We start from the raw sequence: 24684 nt of genomic DNA, 5'->3' as shown, positions 1-24684 counted from the left end.
CAGGAGAGCATTTTCTCTTGTGGGTTCCTTAACATACTGCTCAAGAAAGCTATCGCGCGGATACATTCTATGAAGTCCTCTTCCAGACTGCCACGACCAACTTGATTTTCCCAATCTATGTGGAAGTTAAAGTCCCCCATGACTACTGCTGTATCATTATTACATGCCTCACTTATCTCTCTATTTATTTCTTGTGCCACTAAAATGTTGTTATTTGGTGGGCGATAGATAACACCCACCAATAATTTTTTCCCTTTGTTATTCTTTATCTCTACCCAAATGGACTCAACATTATGCTCTTTTGATCTTATATCATTCCTCACTACTGCCTGGAGCTCATCTTTGATTAAGAGTGCAACTCCACCTCCCTTACTATCCTGTCTATCTCTTTGCACCACCTGATACCCTTGAAAGTTTAATTCCCATTTAGGGTCACCTTGTAGCCATGTTTCCATGATGGCTACCAAATCATAGGCATGGGTACCGATTTGCGCCTCAAGTTCACTCACCTTATTTCTAATACTGCGGGCATTCAGATAAAGTGCCCTTATGCTCTTTGTCCTTTTAGTATCTAGTTTGGCGGGCAGCAACCTCCTTTGAAGAAGACCGCAGAGCCCACCTCACTGACAAAAGGCAAAGGAGGAAAAACCCAACACCCAACCCCAACCAACCAATTTTCCCCTGCAGCTGCTGCAACCGTGTCTGCCTGTCCCGCATCGGACTTGTCAGCTACAAACGAGCCTGCAGCTGACATGGACTTTTTACCCCCTCCATAAATCTTCGTCCGCGAAGCCAAGCCAAAGAAGATCTAGTGACTTCTGTAACCTTTTCTTTTGATTTTTCTGCCCACTATTTTTCTTTGTAATTTTCTTAAGACTATCATTGACCCGAAAACTCACTGCACCATCTGATTTTTTACTTTCTCCTCCCAACATTACTTTTCCTATTTTACTTTTCCTGGCCATTATTTTATCTTCCCTACCCTTTTCCCTTTTCCCTATCACTCTGGTTCCCATACCCCTGCCAAATTAGTTTAAACCTTGCCCCACTGCTGTACCAAACATACTTGCCAAAATGTTGACACCTTTTGGATTTAGGTGCAACCCATCCCTCAAATGCAAATGAGACTAGCTCAAGTTGCTGACTGGGTCAGAATGGACGTTGGATCGAAGATGCTGTTCGACTACAGCAAAGGGACAAAGACCAGGGGGATGAGTTTAAATAACTAGTGAAATAATTAGTGAATGAGGCAAATGAGGGTCAGGAATCAGCACCTGGGGTGAAAGAGCCAAATCCCTCCCAACGTGTGGGTGGGTCTCTGGGTTAACAGGGCTACCCACCCTTGGCTGGGAGGGTGGGATTAGGCAGAGCCACGCTCTCTGACCAGCAGAGATTTTGGGCTGAATGGCCTCCCTCTGAATTGTGGAACTGGGTGGTACTCTGGAGGTAGTGGGGATTCATGGCGTGGTAGGGTGGGGTGGGGTATGGGGCTGGGGGCAGAGGGTGGAGGGGCCAATGGGGGTGGAGGACATGGCCCTGGACATTGAGGACATTACTCACATTTGGCCAGACCATCTTCCACCATTGAGGGGTTCCTTATTTTTTATAATTTCTTGAACATTCCATACAGCAACTCTGCAGGCTGGGTTGGTTCTGTGGAGAATGAGTTTGTGATGAGTTGCAAGTGAAATGTATCTGGCACTTACTGATACCTTAGAGCCCTGTCTAACATACACACATGGACTTGCACACACCCACATACTGTATACGCATATACATACACACACATAAAAACAAGCACATACATATGTACAAATACACATTCATATACAGACACGAACACCAACTAAACACTTCAGAATTACAAAAGGATGATGATAAGTTTGTTGTTGTTTGTAATGTATAGTGTACATGCGCACCAAAACTACAGTAGTGTACTTAATGCATTTAGAGAGACAATAAATACAAAACAAAAAATTCACAATTATCCCAGTGCAAAACGAGTGATTTTGCAATTTTGCAGCTGTCCTTCTCTCTACACTACTGTTGGTGCATTTCCAGGAACAGTGAATATTTATTGAGAACCATAGAATATTGCAGCACAGAAACAGGCCCTTTCCGCCTTTCTAGCCTGTGCCAAACCATTTTTTTTTTGCCTAGTTCCACTGACCTGCAGCCAGTCCATAGCCCTTCATACCTCTACCATCCATGTACCTGTCAAATTTTTTCTTAAATGTTTAAAATTAAGCTTGCATTCATCACCTCAGCTGGCAGCTCGTTCCACACTTCCACCACTCTCTGTATGAACAAGTTTTCCCTAAAGTTTTCCCCTTTCTCCCTTAACTCATGTCTTCTGGTTTGTGTCTCACCTACCCTCAGTAGAAAATACCTATCTACATTTACTCTGTCTATTCCCCTCATAATTTTAAATACCTCTATCAAATCTCCCCTCATTCTTCTATGCTCCAGGGAATAAAGTCCTAACCTGCTTAACCTTTCCCTGTAACTCACTTCCTGAAGTCCAGGCCACATCCGAGTAAATCTTCTCTGCACTCTTTCTATCTTATTGATATCTTTCCTGTAGTTAGGTGACCAGAACTGCACAAAATACTCCAAAATTGGCCTCACTAATTCTTCTATAACTTTACCATAACATCCCAACTCCTGCTCTCAATACTTTGATTTATGAAGGCCAATATGCCAAAAGCTCTCTTTACAATCCTATCTACCTGTGATGCCACTTTCAGGGAGTTATGTATCTGTATTCCCAAATCCTTGTTCTACTTCACTCCTCACTGCCCTACCATTTATCATGTACGTCCTTTCTTGGTTTGTCCTTCCAAAATACAACACCTCCCACTTGTCTGCATTAAACTCCATCTGCCATTTTTGCAGTTGGTCCAGATCCCTCTGCAAGCTTTGAAAACCTTCTTCGCTCTCCATGCCTCCAATCTTAGTGTCATCTACAAACTTGCTGATTTTTACCATATTATCATCCAGATCATCCAGCACCGATCCCTGAGACACACCATTAGTCACAGGCCTCCTGTCTGAGAAGCATCATCCATCACCAATCTCTGGCTTCTCCCATCCAGCCATTGTCGAATCCAGTTCACTACTTCGCCATAAATAACTAGTACCTGAATGCTCCTGACTAACCTCGTATGTGAGACCTTGTCAAAGGCCTTACTGAAGTCCATGTAGCAACATCCACAGCCCTTCCTTCATTAACTTTCTGGTAGCCTCCTCTATAAGATTGGTTAAACATGACCTACCACACACAAAGTCATGTTGACTATCCCTAATCAGTTTCTGACTATCTAAATAATTGTACATATAATCTCCTAGAACAGGGGTTCCCAACCTGGGGTACATGGTACATCTGCACTTTTCAGTGGGTACATTGGGTCTGAGAGAATAACCACTCCTGTACAATACATGGTGTTGTAATCTGCAGTCAGATTGCACAATGTTGCATTTATTTCATCCTTAATTTTTAGGGGTACACGGGAACCTATAAAAATGTCCAAGGGGTACAGAGGAACAAAAAGGTTGGGAACCCCTGTCCTAGAACACCTTCTAATAATTTACCTCCTACTAATGTCAGGCTCACCAGCCTATCATTTCCATGGTTGTTTTTGGAGCCTTTTTTAAAGAACAGAACAACGCAAGCTACCCTCCAATCCTCTGGCACCACACCTGTGGCTAAGAACATTTTAAATATTTCTGCCAGAGCATCTGCAATTTCTACATTAGCCTCCATCAAGGTTCAAGGGAATATCCTGTCAGGCCCTGGGGATTTATCAATCCTTACTTGCTTTAAGACAGCAAATAAGGGTGGATTTTGTTTTTATTATCTTCTTTTTGTCTCATGGAACATTAAAATAATGTTATTCCTCCTCTTTAATCTGTATACATTCCATGACCTCACTGCTTGTTTTCTTTGCTTCCCATGACTCTGTGCCAGTTTCCTGACTGAATACTGATTAAAAAACATTTAAGATTTCCATCCATTCAAAGCCGACCACTCTGATCTTCAGGGGACCAATTTTGTCCCTTACTATCCTTTTGCTCTTAATATACCTGTAGAAACCCTTAGGATTTCCTTTCACATTGTCTCCCAAAACAACCTCATGTCTCCTTTTAACCTTCCTGATTTCTTTCTTCAGGTTTTTCTTTAATTTTTTACACTCCTCAAGTACCTCATTTGCTCCATGTTGCCTATACCTGCTACACACCTCTCTCTCCTGAACCAGATCCCCAATTTCTTTCAAAAACCAGGGATCCCTATGCCTGCTAACTTTGCCTTTAATCCTGACAGGAACATACAAACTCTGTACTCTCAAAATTTCATCTTTGAAGGTTTTCCACTTAACTTGTACATCTTTGCCCAAAAACAACTTATCCAAATCTACACATTCTAGATCTTTCTAATTTCCTTAAAATTGGCCTTTCTCAAATTTAGAATCTCAACCTAAGGCCCAGACCTATCCTTCTCCATAATTAACTTGAAACTAATGGCATTATTATCACTGGACCGAAAATGTTCCCCTACACATACTTCTGTCACCTACCCGTTCTCGTTCTCTAAAAGGAGATCCAGTATTGCATCCTCTCTAGTTTGTACCTCTACAAATCAATTTAGAAAATTTTCCTAAACACACTTGACAAACTCTAAGCCATCCAACTCTTTTACAGTATCGGAGTCCCAGTCAATATGTGGAAAGTTAAAATCCCCTACTATCACAACCTTATGATTCCTGCAGCTGCCTGCTATCTTTCCACAGATTTGCTCCTCCAATTCTCATTGACTATTGGGTGGTCTATAATACAACCTCATGAGTCTTACCTTTCCCCTTCCTCACCTCCACCCATATAGCCTCAGTGGATGAGCCCTCTGTGCTGTCCTGCCTGAGCACAGCTGTGATATTTTCCTTGATGAGCAATGCCACTCCTCCCCCTTTCATCCCCCCACTCTATCATTTCTAAAGCAACAGAAGCCCAGAACATTAAGCTTCCCTCCTGCAACCAAGTTTCACAAATGGCCACAATGTCATAATTCCATGTGCCAATTGTTAGGTCTGCTTTGTTCATGAATGAGTGAGACAAACACCAGACTGAGTCGAAATCAGGGTTCTTTGTTCTTTATTACCGGATTGTAACACTTGCGACTAACAATGTTAGTCGGAGAATGCATTCTGCCGTTATCAGCAAAATGGTGATTTTTTATACCCTTGGATACATGCTTAGAACATCATCATATCATTACTTGTCCAATGACTAAAACTGTTGCTATCCTTTCCCTGCTAGCTTCCTGCCTCTCAATCCATCAATGTCTCTCTTATCTTGTAAGTACAAGGATGCATTCACATCTTGTTACAGCCCTGTACAGGGTAACTCCTTACACATTCCCATCTCATGATGTTTTACCTTACACCATCCACACTCTAAGCTCATTTGCCTTTCCCACAATTGTCCTTGCATTGAAATAGATGCACCTGCGCATATTTCCACCACGTACAACCCGTTGACTTCTAACATTACATGCAATTTTCACATCATCTTTTCCCTCCTCCACTCCTCTATCTGCTCTGGCAGTTTGGTTCCCATCTCCCTGCAAATCAAGTTTAAACTGACCAGAGCAGCACTTGCAAACCTTCCAGCACAGATATTAGTCCCACTCCAGTTCAAATGCAACCATCCTGTCGGAACAGAACCAACCTTCCCTGGAAGAGAACCCAATGATCCAGGATCCTGAAGTCCTCCCTCCTGTACCATGTCTTTAGCCACATGTTAAGCTGCATTATCCTCCTATTTCTAACCTCACTAGCACGTGGCACATGTAGTAATCCTGAGATCACAACCCTGGAGGTCCTGTCCTTCAACCTAGCACCTAACTCCTTGAACTCTCCTTGTAGGACCTCCTCACCCTTCCTACATGGACCATGACATCTGGCTGCTCACCCTCTCTCCTGAGAATGTCGTGAACATGATCTGAGATATCTCTCACCCTGGCACCAGGGAGGCAACATACCATCCGGGATACTCAATCTCTTCCACTGAACCTCTTATTTGTCCCCATAACTATGGAATTCCCTATCACTACAGCTCACCTCTTCTTCTCCCTTTCCTTCTAGGCCACAGGACGAGACTCTGTGCCAGAGACTTGATCGCCATGGCTTGTCCCTGGTATGTCATCCCCCCCCAACAGTATCCAACATAGTATACTTATTATTTAGGGGAAAGGCCTCAGGTGTGCCCTCTCCTGACTGTCACCTGTCAACCTTCCTCGTGCCTCCGTGATAGTGTCCCTGTAACTCCTTTTACTCCCCGCCTCAAAAAATGATCTAATATTCTATTTTTACTATCTTCTTTTTGTTTCATGACACATTAATTTAATTTCTACCACTGTAGTTGATGTATCTGACCTACTGTGTGGCTGTATCAAGAATATCAGTGCATCTGTACATTCTACTTGTGTATATGACAATAAACTCTCTCTCAGCCCAAAGATACACACACACTCACACAGAGTGCATTACACACACACAGTGCATTCCACTCTCACACACACACACTCTCACAGTACAATCCACACACTCTCACACACTCACAGTACATTCCACACACACTCAGAGTACATTCCATATACACACAGTGCATTCCACTCTCACACACACTCTCACAGTACAATCCACACTCTCACACAGTCACAGTACATTCCACACACACTCACAGAGTACATTCCATATACACACAGTGCATTCCACTCTCACACACACTCTCACAGTACAATCCACACACACTCTCACACAGTCACAGTACATTCCACACACACTCAGAGTACATTCCATATACACACAGTGCATTCCACTCTCACACACACTCTCACAGTACAATCCACACTCTCACACAGTCACAGTACATTCCACACACACTCAGAGTACATTCCATATACACACAGTGCATTCCACTCTCACACACACTCTCACAGTACAATCCACACACACTCTCACACAGTCACAGTACATTCCACACACACTCACAGAGTACATTCCATACACACACAGTGCATTCCACTTTCACACACACTCTCACAGTACAACCCACACACTCACACAAACAAACACACATTCTGATTGCTAGTGAACCTTGGGCAATTAATGGTCATCTACTGTTGGTCTGTAATCATACAGATTGGGCATATCCCACACAAGTAACAAAGATAAATTTCTGTTGTGTTGGAAGGGAAATGTTCGGTGGGTTCAAAGAACAATTATTCTGGACACAGGCTGAATGCAGGAAGGAGCTTTATTAAAACACATGTAAGGGGATTACAGCAAAGATAACATGCACTAGTACCTTCAATCACAAAACAGTATAATCAGTCACATCGGACTTAACACTACCAAAACTAACTGTGTACAGACTTACGAGCACAGTACAACCCAGTCAAATTGGACTAACACTACCAATACTAGCAAATGTGTATAGACTAATAACAAGCAAAGATTACAAGATGCTACCCACCGTTCCTTGTCTAATGTGGGCATGGCTCCAATGCTATCTAACAGCCCTGATCCCTATGTAGTGCACACCTTACCAATGATTCCTCCAGCGTTGTCCATTGTTTGCAACCTGCAGTGGAGTAGGGTTCGTCTCAGGACTGAAGAGCAAAGAGGAAGAGACACTGTACATGGTGGACTTTATAGTACAGTAAGCTGGAAGGTCTGATCCAGGTAATCACTAGGGACCAATGGTCAGGTGTGTACCAATGGGTTGGCAGAGTCCAATCTTGATTGGCAGGTAATGCAACTTCTGACTAGGTTCCAGATGGAGAGGTCACGTGACCCTCCATAATCTACATTCCCAATAGTTTCCAGATGTAGAGGCCACATTACCCTCCACAATCACACTACAATAACCTTCAGGGAAGGATAGTTATTAATGAGATAGGTGTTTGCCCTTCAGTAGTGCCATGGTCACTGTAACCAAGATTGGCCTTTCTTGTTAAATTACAGTTTTATTTCATTTCTCGAATTTAAATTTCCCAACTTCTATGCTGGGACTTGAACTCATGTCTTTGGAAGTTTTAGGTCTCCAGAGCACAATGATTGAGGTGGAAGAGTGGAGTTCAAATCAAGCATGAGTTGGAGTTTATGGAGAGGCAGATAAGGCCCAAGGGGCAAGTGGTCCACTCCAGAGCTACTTTGGTCTGGTTTTCAGAGGTTATCAGTGAACAGCAATAGGGGGAAAGGAGTTGGCATGACTCCTACATTCCCCAATCACTCACCTGACAGAGTAGATCCAGATCTCTGCAGGATCCACCAGATAGAAGACCAGATTCTTGGCCCTGTTGTAGGTATACTGCATCAGGGATTTCAGCGGAAGTGGGAGAACCACAGAGAGATTCTTCCCTTGACATTGGGACATGATGTTCAGGCTGGAATCGGGGAACAGAAATCATAGAAGAGTGTCAAACCTGGCCTTCAGAGGTTTTACAACAACAAGTAGCATTTGTGTAACAGCTTGTGAATTTAGAGACCCAAGGCTTTTTTGTGACACTAACTTTGAAACCCTTACCAACAGATTGGGAGCTGAGTTTAACCACCCAGCTGATCAAGGGTCAGAAAGGGAGAACATACATGTGGCAAATAGAGAAATATAAAGGTGTAAAGCAAACAGAGCACTGTCCAAAGTAATGGTGAGATTGATAGAACAGAGGTACAGTTGCACAGATCCCTGAAGGTGGTGACTCGGGTGGACAGGATAGTGGATGCAGGGTTTTGATGACAAAATTAGCAACCCCATAACACACCTGTGCAAGGCATTGGTAAGACCACACTCAGAGTACTCTGTAAAATTCTGGTCACCCATCTGCAGGAAGGACTTCAATAAGTTGCAACAGGCACAGAGGAGATTCACCAGGAAGTTGCCAGGACTGGAGCAGTTGAGTTATAGGGAGTGGTTAGATCGGCTGGGTCTTTATTCCCTGGAGTTTTGCAGACTAAGGGGGACCTTAAAGAGGTTTTTAAAATCATGAGGGGTGTAGATGAAGTGAATGGTCACAGCCAGTATTCCAGGGTAGATGGTTCTCGAACTAGAGGGCAGAGGTTGAAGGTGAGAGGGAAGAGATTAAGAGGGACCTCGGAGTTAACTTTTTCATTCAAACGGTGGTCAGAGGAAGCTTTAGAAGTGGGTGTAATTTGCATGTTTGGATATTTGGACAGATCTAAAAAGGGTCTTGAAGGATGTGAACCAAACGGAGAGAAATGGGACCACCCAAAATGCCATCTTCGTCAGCATAGATGAGTTGGGGTGAAGGGACTGTTCCAGGCCACATGACTCTCTTCAGGTGTGAGACCATCATCACAGAGGCCAAGTTATAACATACAATTGCAGGGTTAGGTCAGTTATAATGGTGAAAGGGATCAAGCGGTTCAGGGAGAAGCCAGGAGTTTGGAGGATTGGAAAGGGGAAGAGTTTTGAAGGTCCAAATAGCCTGCCCCTGTTCCTCTGAAAATGCAGGCTATCTCAGAAGCAAGGCCTAGAGGGCACTGTGACTTTCCCCACTCAAGCTCAGTCCTTAGCCTCCACTTGAGGGTCTCTATCCATCCTGAGTCACACACACTAAATTAGGCCAGCTCCCTCATGAGGCTTCAGTCTGGCCTGTTGAGATCAGGCCCCAGCAGGGTGGGGATTGAGGGAAACCTAGCCATTTGGGTAGGGAGCCTTGGTGGAATGTCAGCACTCCATCCCCTAGACTATAATCCAGGAGGTATTCTGGGCACTGGATGTGGCACAGACTCTACACTGAAAACTGGACTCTGAATCTTGGACACTGGGAGGTACTCCAGTCACTGTACTCTGCACTGGACTGAATCTCAGACACTAAACATTGGAAGAAACTCTGGACCCTGGTCATTGGGAGATAGTCTGGACACTGGACCCAGGACACCAGGAGGTACTCTAGACACTGGACCTGGAACCCCAGAGCCAGAAGCTTTAGGACAATGTCTTCTTCCCACCTTCCCTCCTGCTGTAACACAGTGACTCGAGTTGTCTTTCCTTTGGCAGAAGCGATGCCGATGTGGGCGACACTGCTGCTGGTGTAGCTCCAGAAGTGGGTGAAGTAATCAAGGGAGTAAGTACAGCAGTGTCTGAGGGAGCAGCAGTACAGGAGGTTGGTCTCTGTCAGTCCCATCCACTCGATACCCTCCTCAAACATGGGCAAACTGGATCACAAACAATCAGTGTTAGCACATATATGTGACATCAATCCCCAACACCCTGACCCACTGAACTTTGGCCCCTGACACATTCATCCCTGAACCCTGACACACTCAACCTCACACAATGGCCCCTGACCCCTTGGCTCCCCCTCCAATGATTCTTAATATACTAACTCTCAGGCTGAACCCACCACTCTAACCCCATGAGAACAGCCTATGACCACCCATTTTAATTCCCTGACCCATTCTCTTGCTGACATGTCTGTCCATCGTCTCATGCACTGCCAGACTAAGACCACCAGCAAATTGAAGGATCAATGCCTTATCTTCCACATGGGCATCCTCCAACCAATGGCATTAACATCAACTTCTCCAACTTCCGTTAAATATCCCCCCCCCCCAACTTTTTCTTCCCCCGTCGCCTTTCCCCCACTTCTTTCTGTCTGTCTCTCTCTCTCTCTTATATTTTCCTTCGGTCTTCTTTCACAGAACCAAAATCAATTCTCACATCTCCTCACATCTAATTAACTCCTTTTGTTAGCCTGGACTCCTCCCCCGGCAGCATTGTTTTTATCCTGACTCCTTCTCATTCTTGCTTATTCCTTGAAGAAGACCTCAGACCCAAATCAAGATGTTGTGAGACCAGCTGAGTTCCTCCAGCATCTGTGTGCTTTTACTACAATCGCAGACTTTCGTGTTTCAATCAAACTCTTCGTGCCCCAAGTTCCTCGACACTGCGAATTGATGCTGTGACCTTTGCCCCACACATACCATCAGCCGATATCCCCTGCCCCTCTGGACACACTCCACAGCCTCAGCTGACCTGAGATGCCCTGCCCACAGGCACAGGTCCACACCTTTGTTGATGCTGATGACTCATCCTCCTGGTCAAACCCATGTGGTTCCTTCCTGAAAATCCAGCAAGTTCGTTAATCGGTGCAGAGTCATAGAGCAAGGAAGCAGGCCCTTTGGCCCAACTCATCCATTCCAACCAAGGTATCTTCCTGCATTAGCCCTGTATCCCTCTAACCCTATCCCAACCATGTACCTGAATAAATATCTTTAAATGCTGACATTGACCCACTTCTACCCCTTCCTCTGCCAACTCATTCCATAACCCCCCCCCCCCAACAAATGTGGAAAAGTTAACCCTCGGGTCCCTTTTAAGTTTAAGCTTATTTGTCACATGATATCTAGTCCAGTAGAAGGGTTCTTCTGCAAGCAGTCCAACACGTTACCTCTAACGTTAATACAGCTGCATAAAGAGCACAAGTTACAGAATATGGGATTACAATGAAAAGGAACATCAATTAGTATCAAGCAAGAGCAGCGTGAGAGCACTTTATGCAATTAATTCAGGAGCCTGATGGCTGTGGGGAAGAAACTGTCCTTAAACCTTTTGGTGTCCACCTTTATACTCTTAAGCCTTCTCCCTGAAGGGAGGAAGGAGAAGAGAGTGTGTCCAGGATGTGATAGGTTCTTCAACGTGTTGGCTGCTTTTCTAGACAGCAGGAGATGTAGATAGAGACCATGCAGGGGAGGGAGGTTTGCGTGATATTCTGAGTTGCATTCACCTCCTTCTGCAACTTCTTCTGATCTTGAGCGGAGCAGCTCTCGTCCCACATTGTGACGCCCCCAGCAAGTCTGCTCTTGATGGTGGAACTTTAGAAGTTGCTGATGGGCAGGAGAAACATGCTAGACTTCATTAATCTTCTGAGGAAGAAGAGGAATTGGTGCGTTTCTGACCATTGTATCAACGTGCTTGGCCCAGGTGAGTGGAGATATTTATTCCTAAGAACTTGAAGCTATCAATTCTTAACCATATACAGCAGGCCCTACTAGTCCATGCTGGAACAAATCCCCATCCTCCTAGTCCCACTGACCAGCACCTGGTCCATACCCCTCCAATCCTCTCCCCTCCATGTAATTATCCAGTCTTTCCTTAAATGTAAATAATGTTCCTGCTTCAACCACCTCCACCGGAAGTTAATTCCACATCCTAACCACCCTTTGCGTGAAGAGATTTCCCCTCATGTTCCCATAATTTTCCCCTTTCAATCTCAAACCATGGCTTCTGGTTTGAATATCCCCCGCTTTTAATTGAAAAAGCCTATCCACGTTGACTCTCTCTGTCCCTTTTAAAATCTTGAACACCTCCATCAAATCCCCCCTCAATCTTCTACGCTCCAGAGAAAAAAGCCCCAGGCTGCTCAACCTTTCTCTGTAACTCAAACCCTGACATCCTGTCAACATTCTCGTGAACCTTCTCTGCACTCTCTCTATTTTGATTATATCCTTCCTATAATTTGGTGACCAAAACTGCACACAGTCTTCCAAATTTGGCCTCACCAATGCTTTATACAATTTCATCATAACATCCCAACTTTTGAATTCAATACTCCGATTTATAAAGGCCAACATTCCAAATGCCTTCTTCACCACTCTATCTACCTGAGTATCAACTTTGAGGGTACTGTTTACCATAACTCCTCAGTCCCTTTGTACCTCTGTACTCCTCAATTGTCTACCATTCAATGTATATGACCTATTTAGATTTGCCTTTCCAAAATGCAATACTTCACACTTATCCGTATTAAATTCCATCAGCAATTTCTCAGCCCACTCCTCTAGCTTTCCTATATCTCTTTTTAAGCTACGGTAATCTTCCTCACTGTCCACAATACCACCAATCTTTGTATCATGTGCAAACTTACTTATCCAATTCACCACCCCTTCTTCCAGATCGTTTATATATAACAAACAATAGTGGACCCAGGACCGATCCCTGAGGAACTCCACCAGTCACCGGACTCCAATTTAACCATATAACCATATAACCTGCGCTTTTGTTTTATCATTGCTGAACCTACTTTACTTGTCTGGGTTGACTTGTCTGGATAGCATGCAAAAGAAAGCTCATCACTGTATCTCAGTAGATGTGAAAATAAACAATTCATTTTATTAATGCGGTTTAGTCTTATGGAATTAAAGTGCGAGAGATGTTGAACAAGACTGTTTAAAGAGGAAACATCAGACCCAGGGTTGCATGATTTCTGTCCTTGCATCTCATGTGGCACAGCATATAAAAACTGCTGCCCATCAGAGACATAAGTTCAATCCCCACCTCCAGCACTGTCCATGTGGAGTATACATGGTCTCCTTGCGGCCACGTGAGTTTTCTCGCTCATCCCAAAGACGTGCAGGTCAGTGGGTTAATTGGTTACTGTAAATGGCCCCCAGTGCATGGGTGAGGGATGGAATCTGGAGTAGTTTATGAAAAAAAAAGTAGATAGGCAAGCATTGATGCAGAGAGGGGTGGGGAGATCCCTAGATTTACTTTCTCATCTGCTGGTAAACCACTCTTTCACTGAGGTGGAGAGAAATGTCAAGCAAAACAGATCAGCCACTGGACTTCCTTGCTTGGGTTTAGGATCTGGCTGTGCAGAAAAAAACTGGCTGCTGTTCTTCAGAGGAAGGCTCTGATTGGCTGTGTAGGTGTTCTGGGATGTCTGTGAGTGTTGGAAATGGGAGTGGCTCCTGTTGCCCATGTCCCCACCCCACCCCCGTCCTTTACCTGAGGAGTTGGCTCAATGTATCCAGTGACCAGAACTTGATGGTGCCGTCCTTTGAGCTGGAGATGAAGATGGAAGTGGTTTGGGGGTGAAGCAGGAGGTTTGTGATGGCTCGGGTGTGACCAGTAAACCTGTGAAGAAAGGTCCCATTCCTCGTCCATCTATTAACTGAAGAATAGAAACACGACAAGGGTTATTGACATCTTGCATTAAGAATATTGACCTGTATAGGAAAAGGCCCTTTGACCTGCAAGTCTGTGCCCAACAAGACTTCCAAATCAAACAAAAACTCTGCTGCTTGTACCTTCATATCCAGGTTCCTGTCTAAAAGCCTCTTAAACTCAACTAGTGTATCTACTTCAATCACTACACCTGGCAGCTCATTCCAGGCACCCACCACTCTGTGCAAAATATTTACCCATACATCTCCCTTAAACTTCCCCCTCTCACTTTAAACACGACTTCTAGAGTGTGACACTTTTACCCTGATTCTCCACTATATCAATCAATGCCTCTTGTGATTTTATCAACCTCTATCAGTTTTCCCCTCAGGCCCCGACACTCCAGAGAAAACAACCCAAGGTTGTCCAATGTCTCCCCATAACTCAAACCCCCTCAACCAGGCAACATTCTGTACTCTTTCTGAACCCTCCACATTCTTCCCGGAAGGGGTGACCAGAATGGCACGCAGTATTTCAAGTGTAGCCTAACCAAAGTTTTATATCACCACAACGTGACCTCCTTACATTTATACTCAATGCCCCTCCAAGTGGCACCAAGCGTTCCATATGCTTCCGTTACCACCTGACCTATTTGCATGGCCACTTTCAATGAGTGATGGACCTGGACCCCCAGATCCCTCTGCGCATCAGTGCTTTTCCGAGCCCTGCCATTAACTGAATACATTCCCCTTACATCTTAGTGTCATCCACAAACCTACTAACCCACTCACATCTCTTTTCATCCAATTAATGTATGTACATCACAAACAGCGGTCCCAACACTGATCCCTGCAGAACACCACTGGTCACAGGCCTCCAGTCAGAATAACATCCTCCCACCACTACCCTCTGTCATCTACACACCGTCTAATTTTGCATCCGAGCTATCAACTCCCCATGGATCTCATGCATCTGCACTTTCTGGATCAGCCCACAAGGGACCGTGTCAACTCACCCTTTCAACATAGCAAGAAGCCACAAACGACTGCCCTGCAATATTAGCTTGACAAAATATTTGCAATTCATCCACTTTCACCCAGTGCCTCTGAGGACCACACCCTCCAACACTGTGAGCCTCACCCAGAGGAAACCAATGCTGCCCATTTACCCTTACAGATCCTTCAGTCATCTGCTTGGAGTGCAGACCTGGCCAAGGGCATCTCACAGAAACCAGAAATAAAAACAAAGCACAATGCTGGAACTATTCAGCCGGCCAGGCAGCATGTGTAGGGACCAGAGCAGAGATAACAGTCGCCCCACTGATGCTGCTTGTCCTGCTGAGTATTTAATCAGTTTCCTTCTGTTACCCTTTCAGATGAGAGTGTTGCAAATTCAGTCCGTGCATCTAGCCATCAACTTAACCCCTTCAGCACCAGTATCCTCCAGGTAGTCTGTCTCCCAGGGAGCAAATCTGCCATGTGGGACCTAACCTGAGCAGTGCTACCTCTTGAGTGGTGCCATGACCCTTCCCCTGACCTGCCTGAGTCTCACAGGGTTCAGTCGGAGTGGAGTGCAGATTGAAACTTACTGTGGCAGTCTCCGGAGCAGGTCAGCAAGGTCCTGTCATGGGGCGAGTAGATGCAGCCAGTGGGTGAAGACTTGTGGGGATAAGGGATCTGCAGCATCAGCTTCCCATCCATGTCGTAGCAGAGCAGGGCCTGGACGGAGCAGCAGAACACCAGCTGGGTCCCCACATCCAGCTCCACCTTGTTCACCCAGGTCCCTTCCACGTGATGGGAGTCAGCCCTGAAAACATGCAGAGGACACACACACACACATATATACACATGCATGCACACATACAAACACACGCACACACATGCACACAATTACACACACACACAAATACACACAAAAAGCACATACGCAAATAAGTGCACAGACAATGCATGCACACAAATACACATACACACGCAAGTAAATAGACACACACACATATGTTATTATGGGACACTTCTAAACATGACACTGTGCTAAGAAGCTTCAATTGTTCACTAATCAAACAAAGGAATCTCTGCCCGAGTTCACTCTGTGTCCTGGCCTGACAAGTGACCAGATTCTTGGGCCAAGGGGGGGACAGAGGAGGCTCAGAGCCTCATGCGTCTGGGGACTCAATGGGCAGTGATCAGATCCCACCTCCTCCCTCATATCTGTTCCCCAGCTGAGCCCCAGTTGCAGCAGACCCTGTCCCTCTAGAGATGAATAGACAGGAGGGGGCTGTCCAGAATTCAGATATGCTCAATCTTAGCTCATGGGAGCAGAGGTTCCATCATTATACATTCAAAACACAGACCAATAGGTTTCTAGATACTGGAGGAAGTAGAGTTACAGAGTTACAGCACAGAAGCAGACCCTTTAGCCCAACTCTTCTATGCTGTCCAGTCCACCTGAACTAGTCCCATTTGCCTATATTCTTCTCCTATCCCACATTCATTCCTATCTAAATATCTTAATGGTCCCAGCCTTTGCCAACTCATTCTACACACCCACCAGAGTCTGGGTGAGGAAGATGCCTCTCAGATCTCCCTTTAAATCTTTCCCCTCTCACCTGAAACCAGTGTCCTCTAGTTTTGGACTGTCCTCTCCTGGGGAGAGAGGCCCTGAGCTATCAGGGCAGCCGCAGTCTCTGTAAAGGGCGGGGCAGGTTTGACAGGCCAAATGGCCTTTCTAGGACCATCATGTGTGACTCAGAAGCTGGAACACTAGATGAGAGAGGGAAAAGAAGCTGTGTATCAAGATCATTGATGACACAGATTCTGACTTTTTAAAATTTTTATTTTAATTATACAGCGGGGTAGAAGGCTTTAGGTCTTTGGATTGGGAACAATCTGGTCCTTCCTGGGTTGTCAGGCTGTGGGCAGTGAGTGGCATGGGGATCCATGCTCAGGCCCCAGATGTCCACCGCCTGGATCAGTAGTTGGCTGAACCCATCATGTTTCCCTGTTTTCCAACAATACAGAATTCGGCGGGATGGTGAATAGGGAGGAATGCATAATGAGACAGTTTATTGCCATATCTATACAAATAAATAAATAAATCTTGTTTCATGAATATGACAGTCTCGGATAGTTAGTGTGGACAGTTCCTTAGGTCATTCAGTATTCTCACTGCCTGTGGGAAGAAGCTGTTCCTCAGCCTGGAGGTGCTGGCTCTGATACTCCTGTATGTCTTCCCCGGGGAGCAGCTGAAAGGTGCCGTGCAAGGTGGAAGGGGTCCTCAATGATTTTGCGCACCCTCCTCAGACAATGGTCCCAGTAGATCATGTTGATGGGGGAAGGGGGGTGGAGACTCCAGAGATCGTATCTGCCATTGTTATGGACCTGTGGAATGACCTCTGGACCATTTCTCGGCAGTAACCGTACTGCACTGTGATTCAGCTGGCCAGGATTCTCTCAATAGAGCTCCTGTAGATAGTTGACATAATGGTGGCTGGTAGCCTTGCCTGCTTCAGTCTTCTCAGGAAGTGTAGTCGCTGTTGCGCCTTCCTGAGAGGTGAGGAAATGTTGAGTGTTCACGATAGGTTACTAGTTAAGTGAACTCCAAGGAATTTGGTGCTCTCCACTTTCTTCACTACAGAATGTTTGATGTGTAGTGGAGGGTGCTCATTCCTGGTCCTCCTGAAGTCCATGATCAACCCCTTCATCTTGTCCACATTGAGACTCTTGCATCATTTCACGAGATTTTCCACCTCTTCTCTGTAGTGCGCCTCATCTTTTTTTTTTGCTGATGAGGCCAACTACTGTTGTGTCATCTGCAAACTTGATAACACTGTTGGAGCTGGATCTGGCAATGCAGTCGTGGGTCAGTAGCATGAACAGGAGTGGGCTGAGCACACAGCCCTGAGATGCACCAGTGCTCAGTGTGACAGTGCTCGATATTCTGCTACTGACCCAGAGAGACTGTGGTCCTTCCATTAGGAAGTCCAAAATCCAATTACAGAGAGGGGTGTTGAGTCCCAGCGAGGACAGTTTCTCCACCAGCCTCTGGAGAATGATCGTATTAGGACATTCAAAAGACTGTTGATCACGAAGATGTAAGAAAAAAGGAGGGTTATTGGCTGTGAGAGATTAGATTGGTGAAGAGTCAGTTTATATAGGTCAACACAACATCATAGGCCCATATTGTGCTCTTCTGTTTGATGTTCTCTCTTTGTCTACACTTCTGTATTGTATCTTGTTCTATGAATGAGGTGTCCAGCTAGACTGCTCACAAAACAAATATCACTCTCTGTGTAAAAATATCCTGCCTCTGACATCTCCCCTAAACTTTCTTCCATTCACCTTAAGCAGATGTCCTCTGCTATTAGCCACTGCTGCCTTGGGGAAAAGGTGCTGGTTGCCGCCCTATCTACATAGATAGGGAAGGTTTAGAGGGCCGAATGCAGGCAAATGGGACTAGTTCCAATAGACCAATGAGTCAGAGTGAGTGTGATGGGCCGAAGAGTCTGCTTCCATGCTATATGACTCAACTAGTGTTACTTAATTGACAACATCCTCTTTACGCAGCCTCCAATTCAAATCCACTGCAGTTACAATCATTTATTTGCCATTTTATTTTTAAGTAAATATTTTTTTAAATTTATTCCATCACAATACCTCAAGAAAAGCTCGTAGTTGGACATGGCTATAATCCTATTCATGCTTTTGGGGTTTACTTTATATTTCCAAAACTGAAAAAGAGAAAGGGGACATTCTCAGCATGTTTCATCCCTCTTGCCCCCATATTTTCCCAACAGCTCCCTCAGTTTTCCCTTTCATCCTTGTTCCCAGAAGGGTAAATGTATAAAAGCATAGCTTCACATATCAGGGAGTTTGGAACTCCACAGGATTGAAGATCCAGGTGGAGCAGAAGCAGATCCGAATGATCCACCATCCACTCAGATGACTGAAAGACCCCAGGGCAGAGAGGCCCAGTGAAGGAAACATAAAGTGGATGAGAGAAAGGCTGAAAATATCTACCTTGACTCCCCCGACTCCTCCAGTGATGAGCTCATCAGTCTTTGGATTAAATACGATGGACGTTACCACTTTCAGGTCAAAGTTGGGAACTGTGAATGTTTCACAGAAATCCCTGTTGTATACCTGTACAGAGAGTTTGTCCAAAAGTTACCACTGATGTCCCTGTCTTGAAAAAAATCCCATCGTTGTCTCCCACTCGGATCAGACAATTCCTCAGTTCACCACCACACAACGAGCTAAGCACCCCTCTCTACAACACCACTCAATCTTCCCCAACACTCGTGTAATTGTTTTGCAGATAGTGCTCTCATTGTTGTCTGAACCATTCTGCAGAGCTGACAACCTTCACCTCTTCCTAACCAACCTACTCCTCACATCTAAGGAAAGAGCTCTCATTCATCTCCCAAGTACCATGAACGCCTTTTCCACTAGCTCCATCTATTCAGCTCTCTGCCAGCCCTGCCCTAACTGCCCTATTAGCCAATCGCTCCTGTTCTGACTGTTGACTCCCAAGTTAGGAATGTCCCTCTTTTGTTTCTCTTTCTCATCTTGAGAGTGGCACTGGATGAGAGGCACCTCTTTGTGTACCTTTACAGGGCAAACAACAGAACACAAATGTGACAGCAAAGGAATTTTGAAACAACTTCCCCTCCACTGGCTCTGCCTACACCTCCACCTGTCTTGGGAAAGCGGCTAACACTTTAAAGGTCTTGTCCCACCCTGGTCACATATTCTTCTCCCTCCTTTCATCAGCTTGAAAACAGAGACCTTCAGATTCCTTTCCTGCTGCTATCAGACTTTAAACTCTCCTCAGTACAAGATGTTCCTGCACTGTTTCACTGCACTTTTCTTGATTGCGTGCACTTTGCCCAAGTAACAGCGCACTTTGCACTCTCTGAGATACGCTCGCACTATGCTGTGCAAAACAAAAGTGCTGGAGAAACTCAGCAGGTCACGAACATCTATACAAAGTAAAGAGTGGCCAATGTTTCAGGCCTGAGCCCTTTGTCAAGGCATGAGCAAAAAGCAGGCTAATGCCACAATAAAAAAGCAGGGAGAGGAGGAAGGACAGGTCAAGAGGAGGAGCAAAAGGCAACAGGCAGTGTGACAGGGAAAGAGAGAGACATAGGTCTCCTTTCCTTCAGGCCCCTACCCCCTTTGCTACCCCATTCAGAGAGCTCCCCCACCATCACCTCTCAGCTTTTTTTCTTTTCTGCCCTCCCACCCATATACAACTATGATCTCTGACCTGTTCGTCTTTGCTCCTCCCTCCACCTTTCTCTTCAGGTGCCTGCCTGCTTTCTCCTCACACCTTAATGAGGAAGGGTTCAGGCCTGAAACTTTGGTTACCCTCCACTGCCCATAGCTGTAGTGTGACCTGCTGTGCTTCTCCAGCACGTGAATTGCGTAGCAATAACAGTGCCTGCAGACTTTCCTGTTTAACCCTGCACTCTGTGACTCACTGTAACACCACACCCTGCACTCTGGTTTTATTTTTGGACTAACTGCTGTACAGGTTGAATTGTCTGGATCACACACAAAACAATGTTTCTTTTTCTCTCTATCCTAGAAACAATTGAAAGTTCTTGTGGCAGTTGGGGCTTGACCTCATCCCTCCCTCTCTCCCGACCTCTGCAACTTTCCCACCCTCCACTGCAGTCCTGGCCTTTGTATATATGGCCTGGTAATGTAGGTATGTCCCTGGTTCAGAGGGCTCTTGTACCTTCAGTGAGTAGTCCTTTCCCAGGGCAAAGTAGACATTGAATTTGTTGCAATGGATAATTTGTTTTAAAATGTGCTTGGGAAACTCCACTTCCCTTTTCCCTGAGGAAAAAAGAGTAAACTGTTAGTCACACAGAAACGGTTGATGTAGTGGTTAATGCAATGCCTTTACAGCGCTAGTAATCAGGACTGGGGTTCGAAACCTGCACTGTCTGTAAGGAGCTGGTACATTCTCTCAGTGCCTGCATGGGTTTTCTCTGGGGGCTCCAGTTTCCTCCCACCATTCAAAACGTACCGGGTTTGTGGGCTGAAATGGATTGTCAGCGTGCTGTATGTCTATATTTAAAAAATATTAAATTTAAAACTGGACTCACAAGGGCTCCAGATGCTAGAAACTGGAGCAAAGCACAATCACTGGGGTCGTTGAGCTTCTCTCTGGCAGTGGAGAGGGCCAGAGATGGGCAGGTCATTGAGGGAAGGGGGCATTGGAATGGCACCAACCAGAAACTCAGGGTGGCCACATTGGACAGAGCGGAAACACTCCGGAGGATGATCCACAAGTTTGTGTTTGGTTTCAGTGATGCAGAGGAGGTCACATCAGGAGCGCAGTTTCTAGGACGCAGTGGATGAGGTGAGAGGAGGTCGCTGTGAATCTTTGTCTCACCTGCTAAGTTAGTCCAGCATATTTCATTTAGTCTTACCTCTCATGAAATCTCCTTTCGAAGCTGGGTTGTTCCTGTCCAACCCAACGCTCACATTCAGAGACCACCAAGCATACACCACAACGCTGGGGAACTCCAAATGAAAGATCTATCACCTCAGGATGATAGAGGGTGAAGTCTCTTCACTTGTTGCTATCGATGGGGAAAAGGCAGCAGCTCATTTCCATTCAGCACGCTCCGACAACATGATGATAATCAGGATACCCAGTGAAAGGTGTCCAGAGCCAATTTAGGCCAGGACACTGGACAGAAGCAGTGAATATGGTGCTCCAGGAAGCATGAGTTTCCATTTTAACATTGTCACCACTGCTTGATGCCACTGGTCCTTGACCCGGTAACGAACCATCACTGCATTGTGACAGAACAGTATTGTGGGGCAGTGGACTGCACTGCCATCCCACTGAGGGGGCACATATGCTGGAGAGGTAGTACCGAGGGACTGCACTTTGGGAGGGTCCATGTTGAGGGAGTGTGCTATGGGAGGGTCTGCTCTGTAGAACAGCGCTTTGGGAGAGTCCAACAATGTGGGACTATGCTGTGGGAGGGTCTACAGTGTTGAACTGCAGTGTGGGAATATCTGCACTGAGGGAGTGTGCTGAGTGAAGGGCCGCGCTGTGGGACTGCACTGAGGAAGGGTCCACAATGAGTGGTCTGTGCTGTTGGAGCTCTTCTGCTTTCCTTGGAATCTTGGCCTTGGGATCTTCACCCAAGGTAGAAACTTGTGTTTACATCTCGTCTGAAGGATAGCACTTCAGTATTTTGCTCGAGCATCTTGACCTTGTGATCAACTGAGGCAAAAGCTAGGTTCAAGAGGGCAAAGGTTTAGTGTGAGTAGAGGGAGAGGCAAGAGGAACAGAAGTGGCAACTTGTTCACTTATCGGCTGGAACAATCTGCTGGAGGAAAACTATAGAAGCGGGTACAATCACAGCGTTCAAAAGGCATAACAGCGATGAGTTTATTGTCGTACACATTGTGCAATGTATGGATGCACTGAAATTCTAACTTGCTGAAGTGGAACAGGAACTTGTAAATAATAATGACTATAAAGAGAACAACAACAATGGACTCAATTGAAATAAAAAGACAATAAATACAAAAAATATCAATGATAATTATTCACAGTTTATCCTCGAGCAAAATAATGACTTAGCAATAGTTCAGCAAGTCCTTTTGTGGTGTCTGAGCAGTCTGTGATCAGTGTGATAATTTGGATAGATCTATGGAGAGAAGGGTTTAGAAGGATATGGACCAAATGCAGCCAGGATGGGTTGGGTCAAAGGGCCTGCTCTGAGCAGTATGATCTGAGGCCGATGGTACTAGGGCAGGTTTAATCCCATCGGAGGCAAAACTGTCTCAGCACCACGAGGAGATTGTCCATGGGAACAGTTCAGGGTTGGTCGGGGGACTCACCTCCACTGGCTGGAGTCAGTGACCAGCTTACACAGCCCAAAGAGTCGAGCAGGATCAACCGTCGTGACTTGCTGTTGTAGGTCACTGCAGAACAGAAATGGTGAAAGATGATGGTGCGTGTTCCAGGCCACCGACCTCACAGGATCTCGCAACACATGGAGAAAATTCAAGCCCACATGACTCTTTGAATCAGCCGCAGAGATTTACGCCGCAAGGGTTATTTGGCCCATCCTGTTCTAGGCTGGACCTGACGTTAGAGTGATCCTTCTTGGACCAGGACCCACAGGCTATAGTTCTATGAGAGTGTATCCAAGTGCTTTTTAATTACAGTAATGAGTTGTGTCCCATCATACATTCAAACTACGGGTTCCCGAGCACTGCCAATGACCCATGTGAAATTATTTTAAATGTAAACACAGTCCAGCACAGGAACAGACCCTTCAGTGCATGTCTATGGTGATTATCATGCCTAAATTATACCAAATCTCTTCTCCCTGCACATGATCCATATCCTTTCATAGAACCTCTGTTTTACATGTCTGTCTCAAAGCAGTTTAATCACTACAATTGTCTAGATCCACCACTACCCCTGGATGCCCATTTCAGGAACCCATCATTCTCTGTGTAAAATACGCCTCACATATCTCCTTTAAACTTCTCCAACCTCCCCCACCACTCTTCACATTTTTTTATCCTGGGGAAAAGACTCTGACTGTCCACCCTATCAATGCCTTTCATAATTATATAAACGTCTAACAGATAGTTCCCTCAACCTCAGGCTCTCCAGAGAAAACAACCCAAGTATGCCCCTGTAGAGCTCGTCGAAAGAACCAAAGACTTGTTGATCCAAACCAAGGCTTTTATTAGCAAAAGACAGGAGCTCTTCACAGGTGGCCGACCAGTCTGGAATGATCCGACCTGGCTAGGGACACAACCCTTTAAGGACCAGACAATAGGCATGGCTTAGCTCTCAGCCAATCGCTGTAAGCACAGTCTAGATACAGTAACTGTATACACTATGTACATTGGTGATAGATCTGTACTATCACATTCACCCCTTCTTGGAGAACTGACCCTGGAAAAAAAAAACGAGGGAGAGAATGAAAGGAAGGGGTAGGTCAAGGACTGTAGCGGTCAAGGGGTCTGACCATCCGGCGTGACCGCCGTGGTGCCGGGATTGGGGTCATTGGAGTGGTGTCGCCAGCGGGCTGGTCGGGTGCGACTGCTCCATCGCTCAATTCCCCAGTCGTGTTGTCGGCAGGGATGCCCGGGTCATTGGGGTGCTGTTGGTCCTTCTGTTGCGGCACGGGGCCTGGGGAATAAAGAGTTGGGGAAGGTTGGGTTGGGGGGGTTTGCTGGGTCTACCGCGTCCTGAGCTAGGCCCGCACAGAAACAGTGTCCTCCCGCCCGTCTGGGAACTCAACGTAGGCGTAATGTGGGTTTGCGTGGAGTAGAGTCACTCGGTCGACCAAGGGGTCGTTCTTTGAGTGCCGGACGTGGTGTCGCAAAAGGACGGGGCCAGGGACGGTGAGCCATGCCGGTACAGTGGTTCCTGATTCGGATTTCCTCGGGAAAAGGAACATCCTTTCGTGGGGGGTGGAATTTGTTGCAGTACATAGGAGGGAGCGGATGGAGTGTAAGGCACTAGTGAGAACCTCCTGCCAGTGAGAGGTGGGGAGACCTTTAGACCGGAGAGCCAGTGTAACTGCTCTCCATATGGTGGCATTCTCCCTCTCGACCTGGCCGTTACTGCGTAGGTTATAGCTCGTGGTCCTGCTTGAAGCGATACCACATTCCAGAAGGTACTGTTGTAGCTCTGCGCTCATGAATGAGGACCCCCTATCAC

At 45.8% G+C, this 24684-nt stretch overlaps 1 protein-coding gene across 11 annotated transcripts in view; it reads right to left on the bottom strand.

Moving 5' to 3' along the window:
• The window catches only part of LOC138763384 (uncharacterized), a 144825-nt gene that overhangs the window by 98532 nt on the left and 21609 nt on the right, over positions 1 to 24684 (bottom strand). For 9 of the 11 annotated variants that reach the window (XR_011357516.1, XM_069937441.1, XM_069937436.1 and 6 more), the window contains 9 exons: positions 22839 to 22922; positions 20707 to 20807; positions 18984 to 19106; positions 18621 to 18694; positions 15554 to 15771; positions 13807 to 13972; positions 10029 to 10235; positions 8294 to 8443; positions 1561 to 1653 (listed from right to left, as the gene is read on the bottom strand). Coding sequence is in view for 10 of the 11 variants with exons in the window: in XM_069937441.1 (XP_069793542.1) it covers positions 1561 to 1653; positions 8294 to 8443; positions 10029 to 10235; positions 13807 to 13972; positions 15554 to 15771; positions 18621 to 18694; positions 18984 to 19106; positions 20707 to 20807; positions 22839 to 22922 (1216 nt within the window). In the remaining variant the exon portion in view is untranslated. The remainder of the gene's footprint in view (positions 1 to 1560; positions 1654 to 8293; positions 8444 to 10028; positions 10236 to 13806; positions 13973 to 15553; positions 15772 to 18620; positions 18695 to 18983; positions 19107 to 20706; positions 20808 to 22838; positions 22923 to 24684) is intronic. The other 2 variants (XM_069937437.1, XM_069937442.1) reach the window with 2 other exon arrangements.

This window comes from Narcine bancroftii, chromosome 5 (genome assembly GCF_036971445.1).
Source record: "Narcine bancroftii isolate sNarBan1 chromosome 5, sNarBan1.hap1, whole genome shotgun sequence".
NCBI lineage: Eukaryota > Metazoa > Chordata > Chondrichthyes > Torpediniformes > Narcinidae > Narcine > Narcine bancroftii.
The sequence above is the reverse complement of the archived record's forward strand: the minus strand, read 5'-3'. Positions and strand labels throughout refer to the sequence as shown.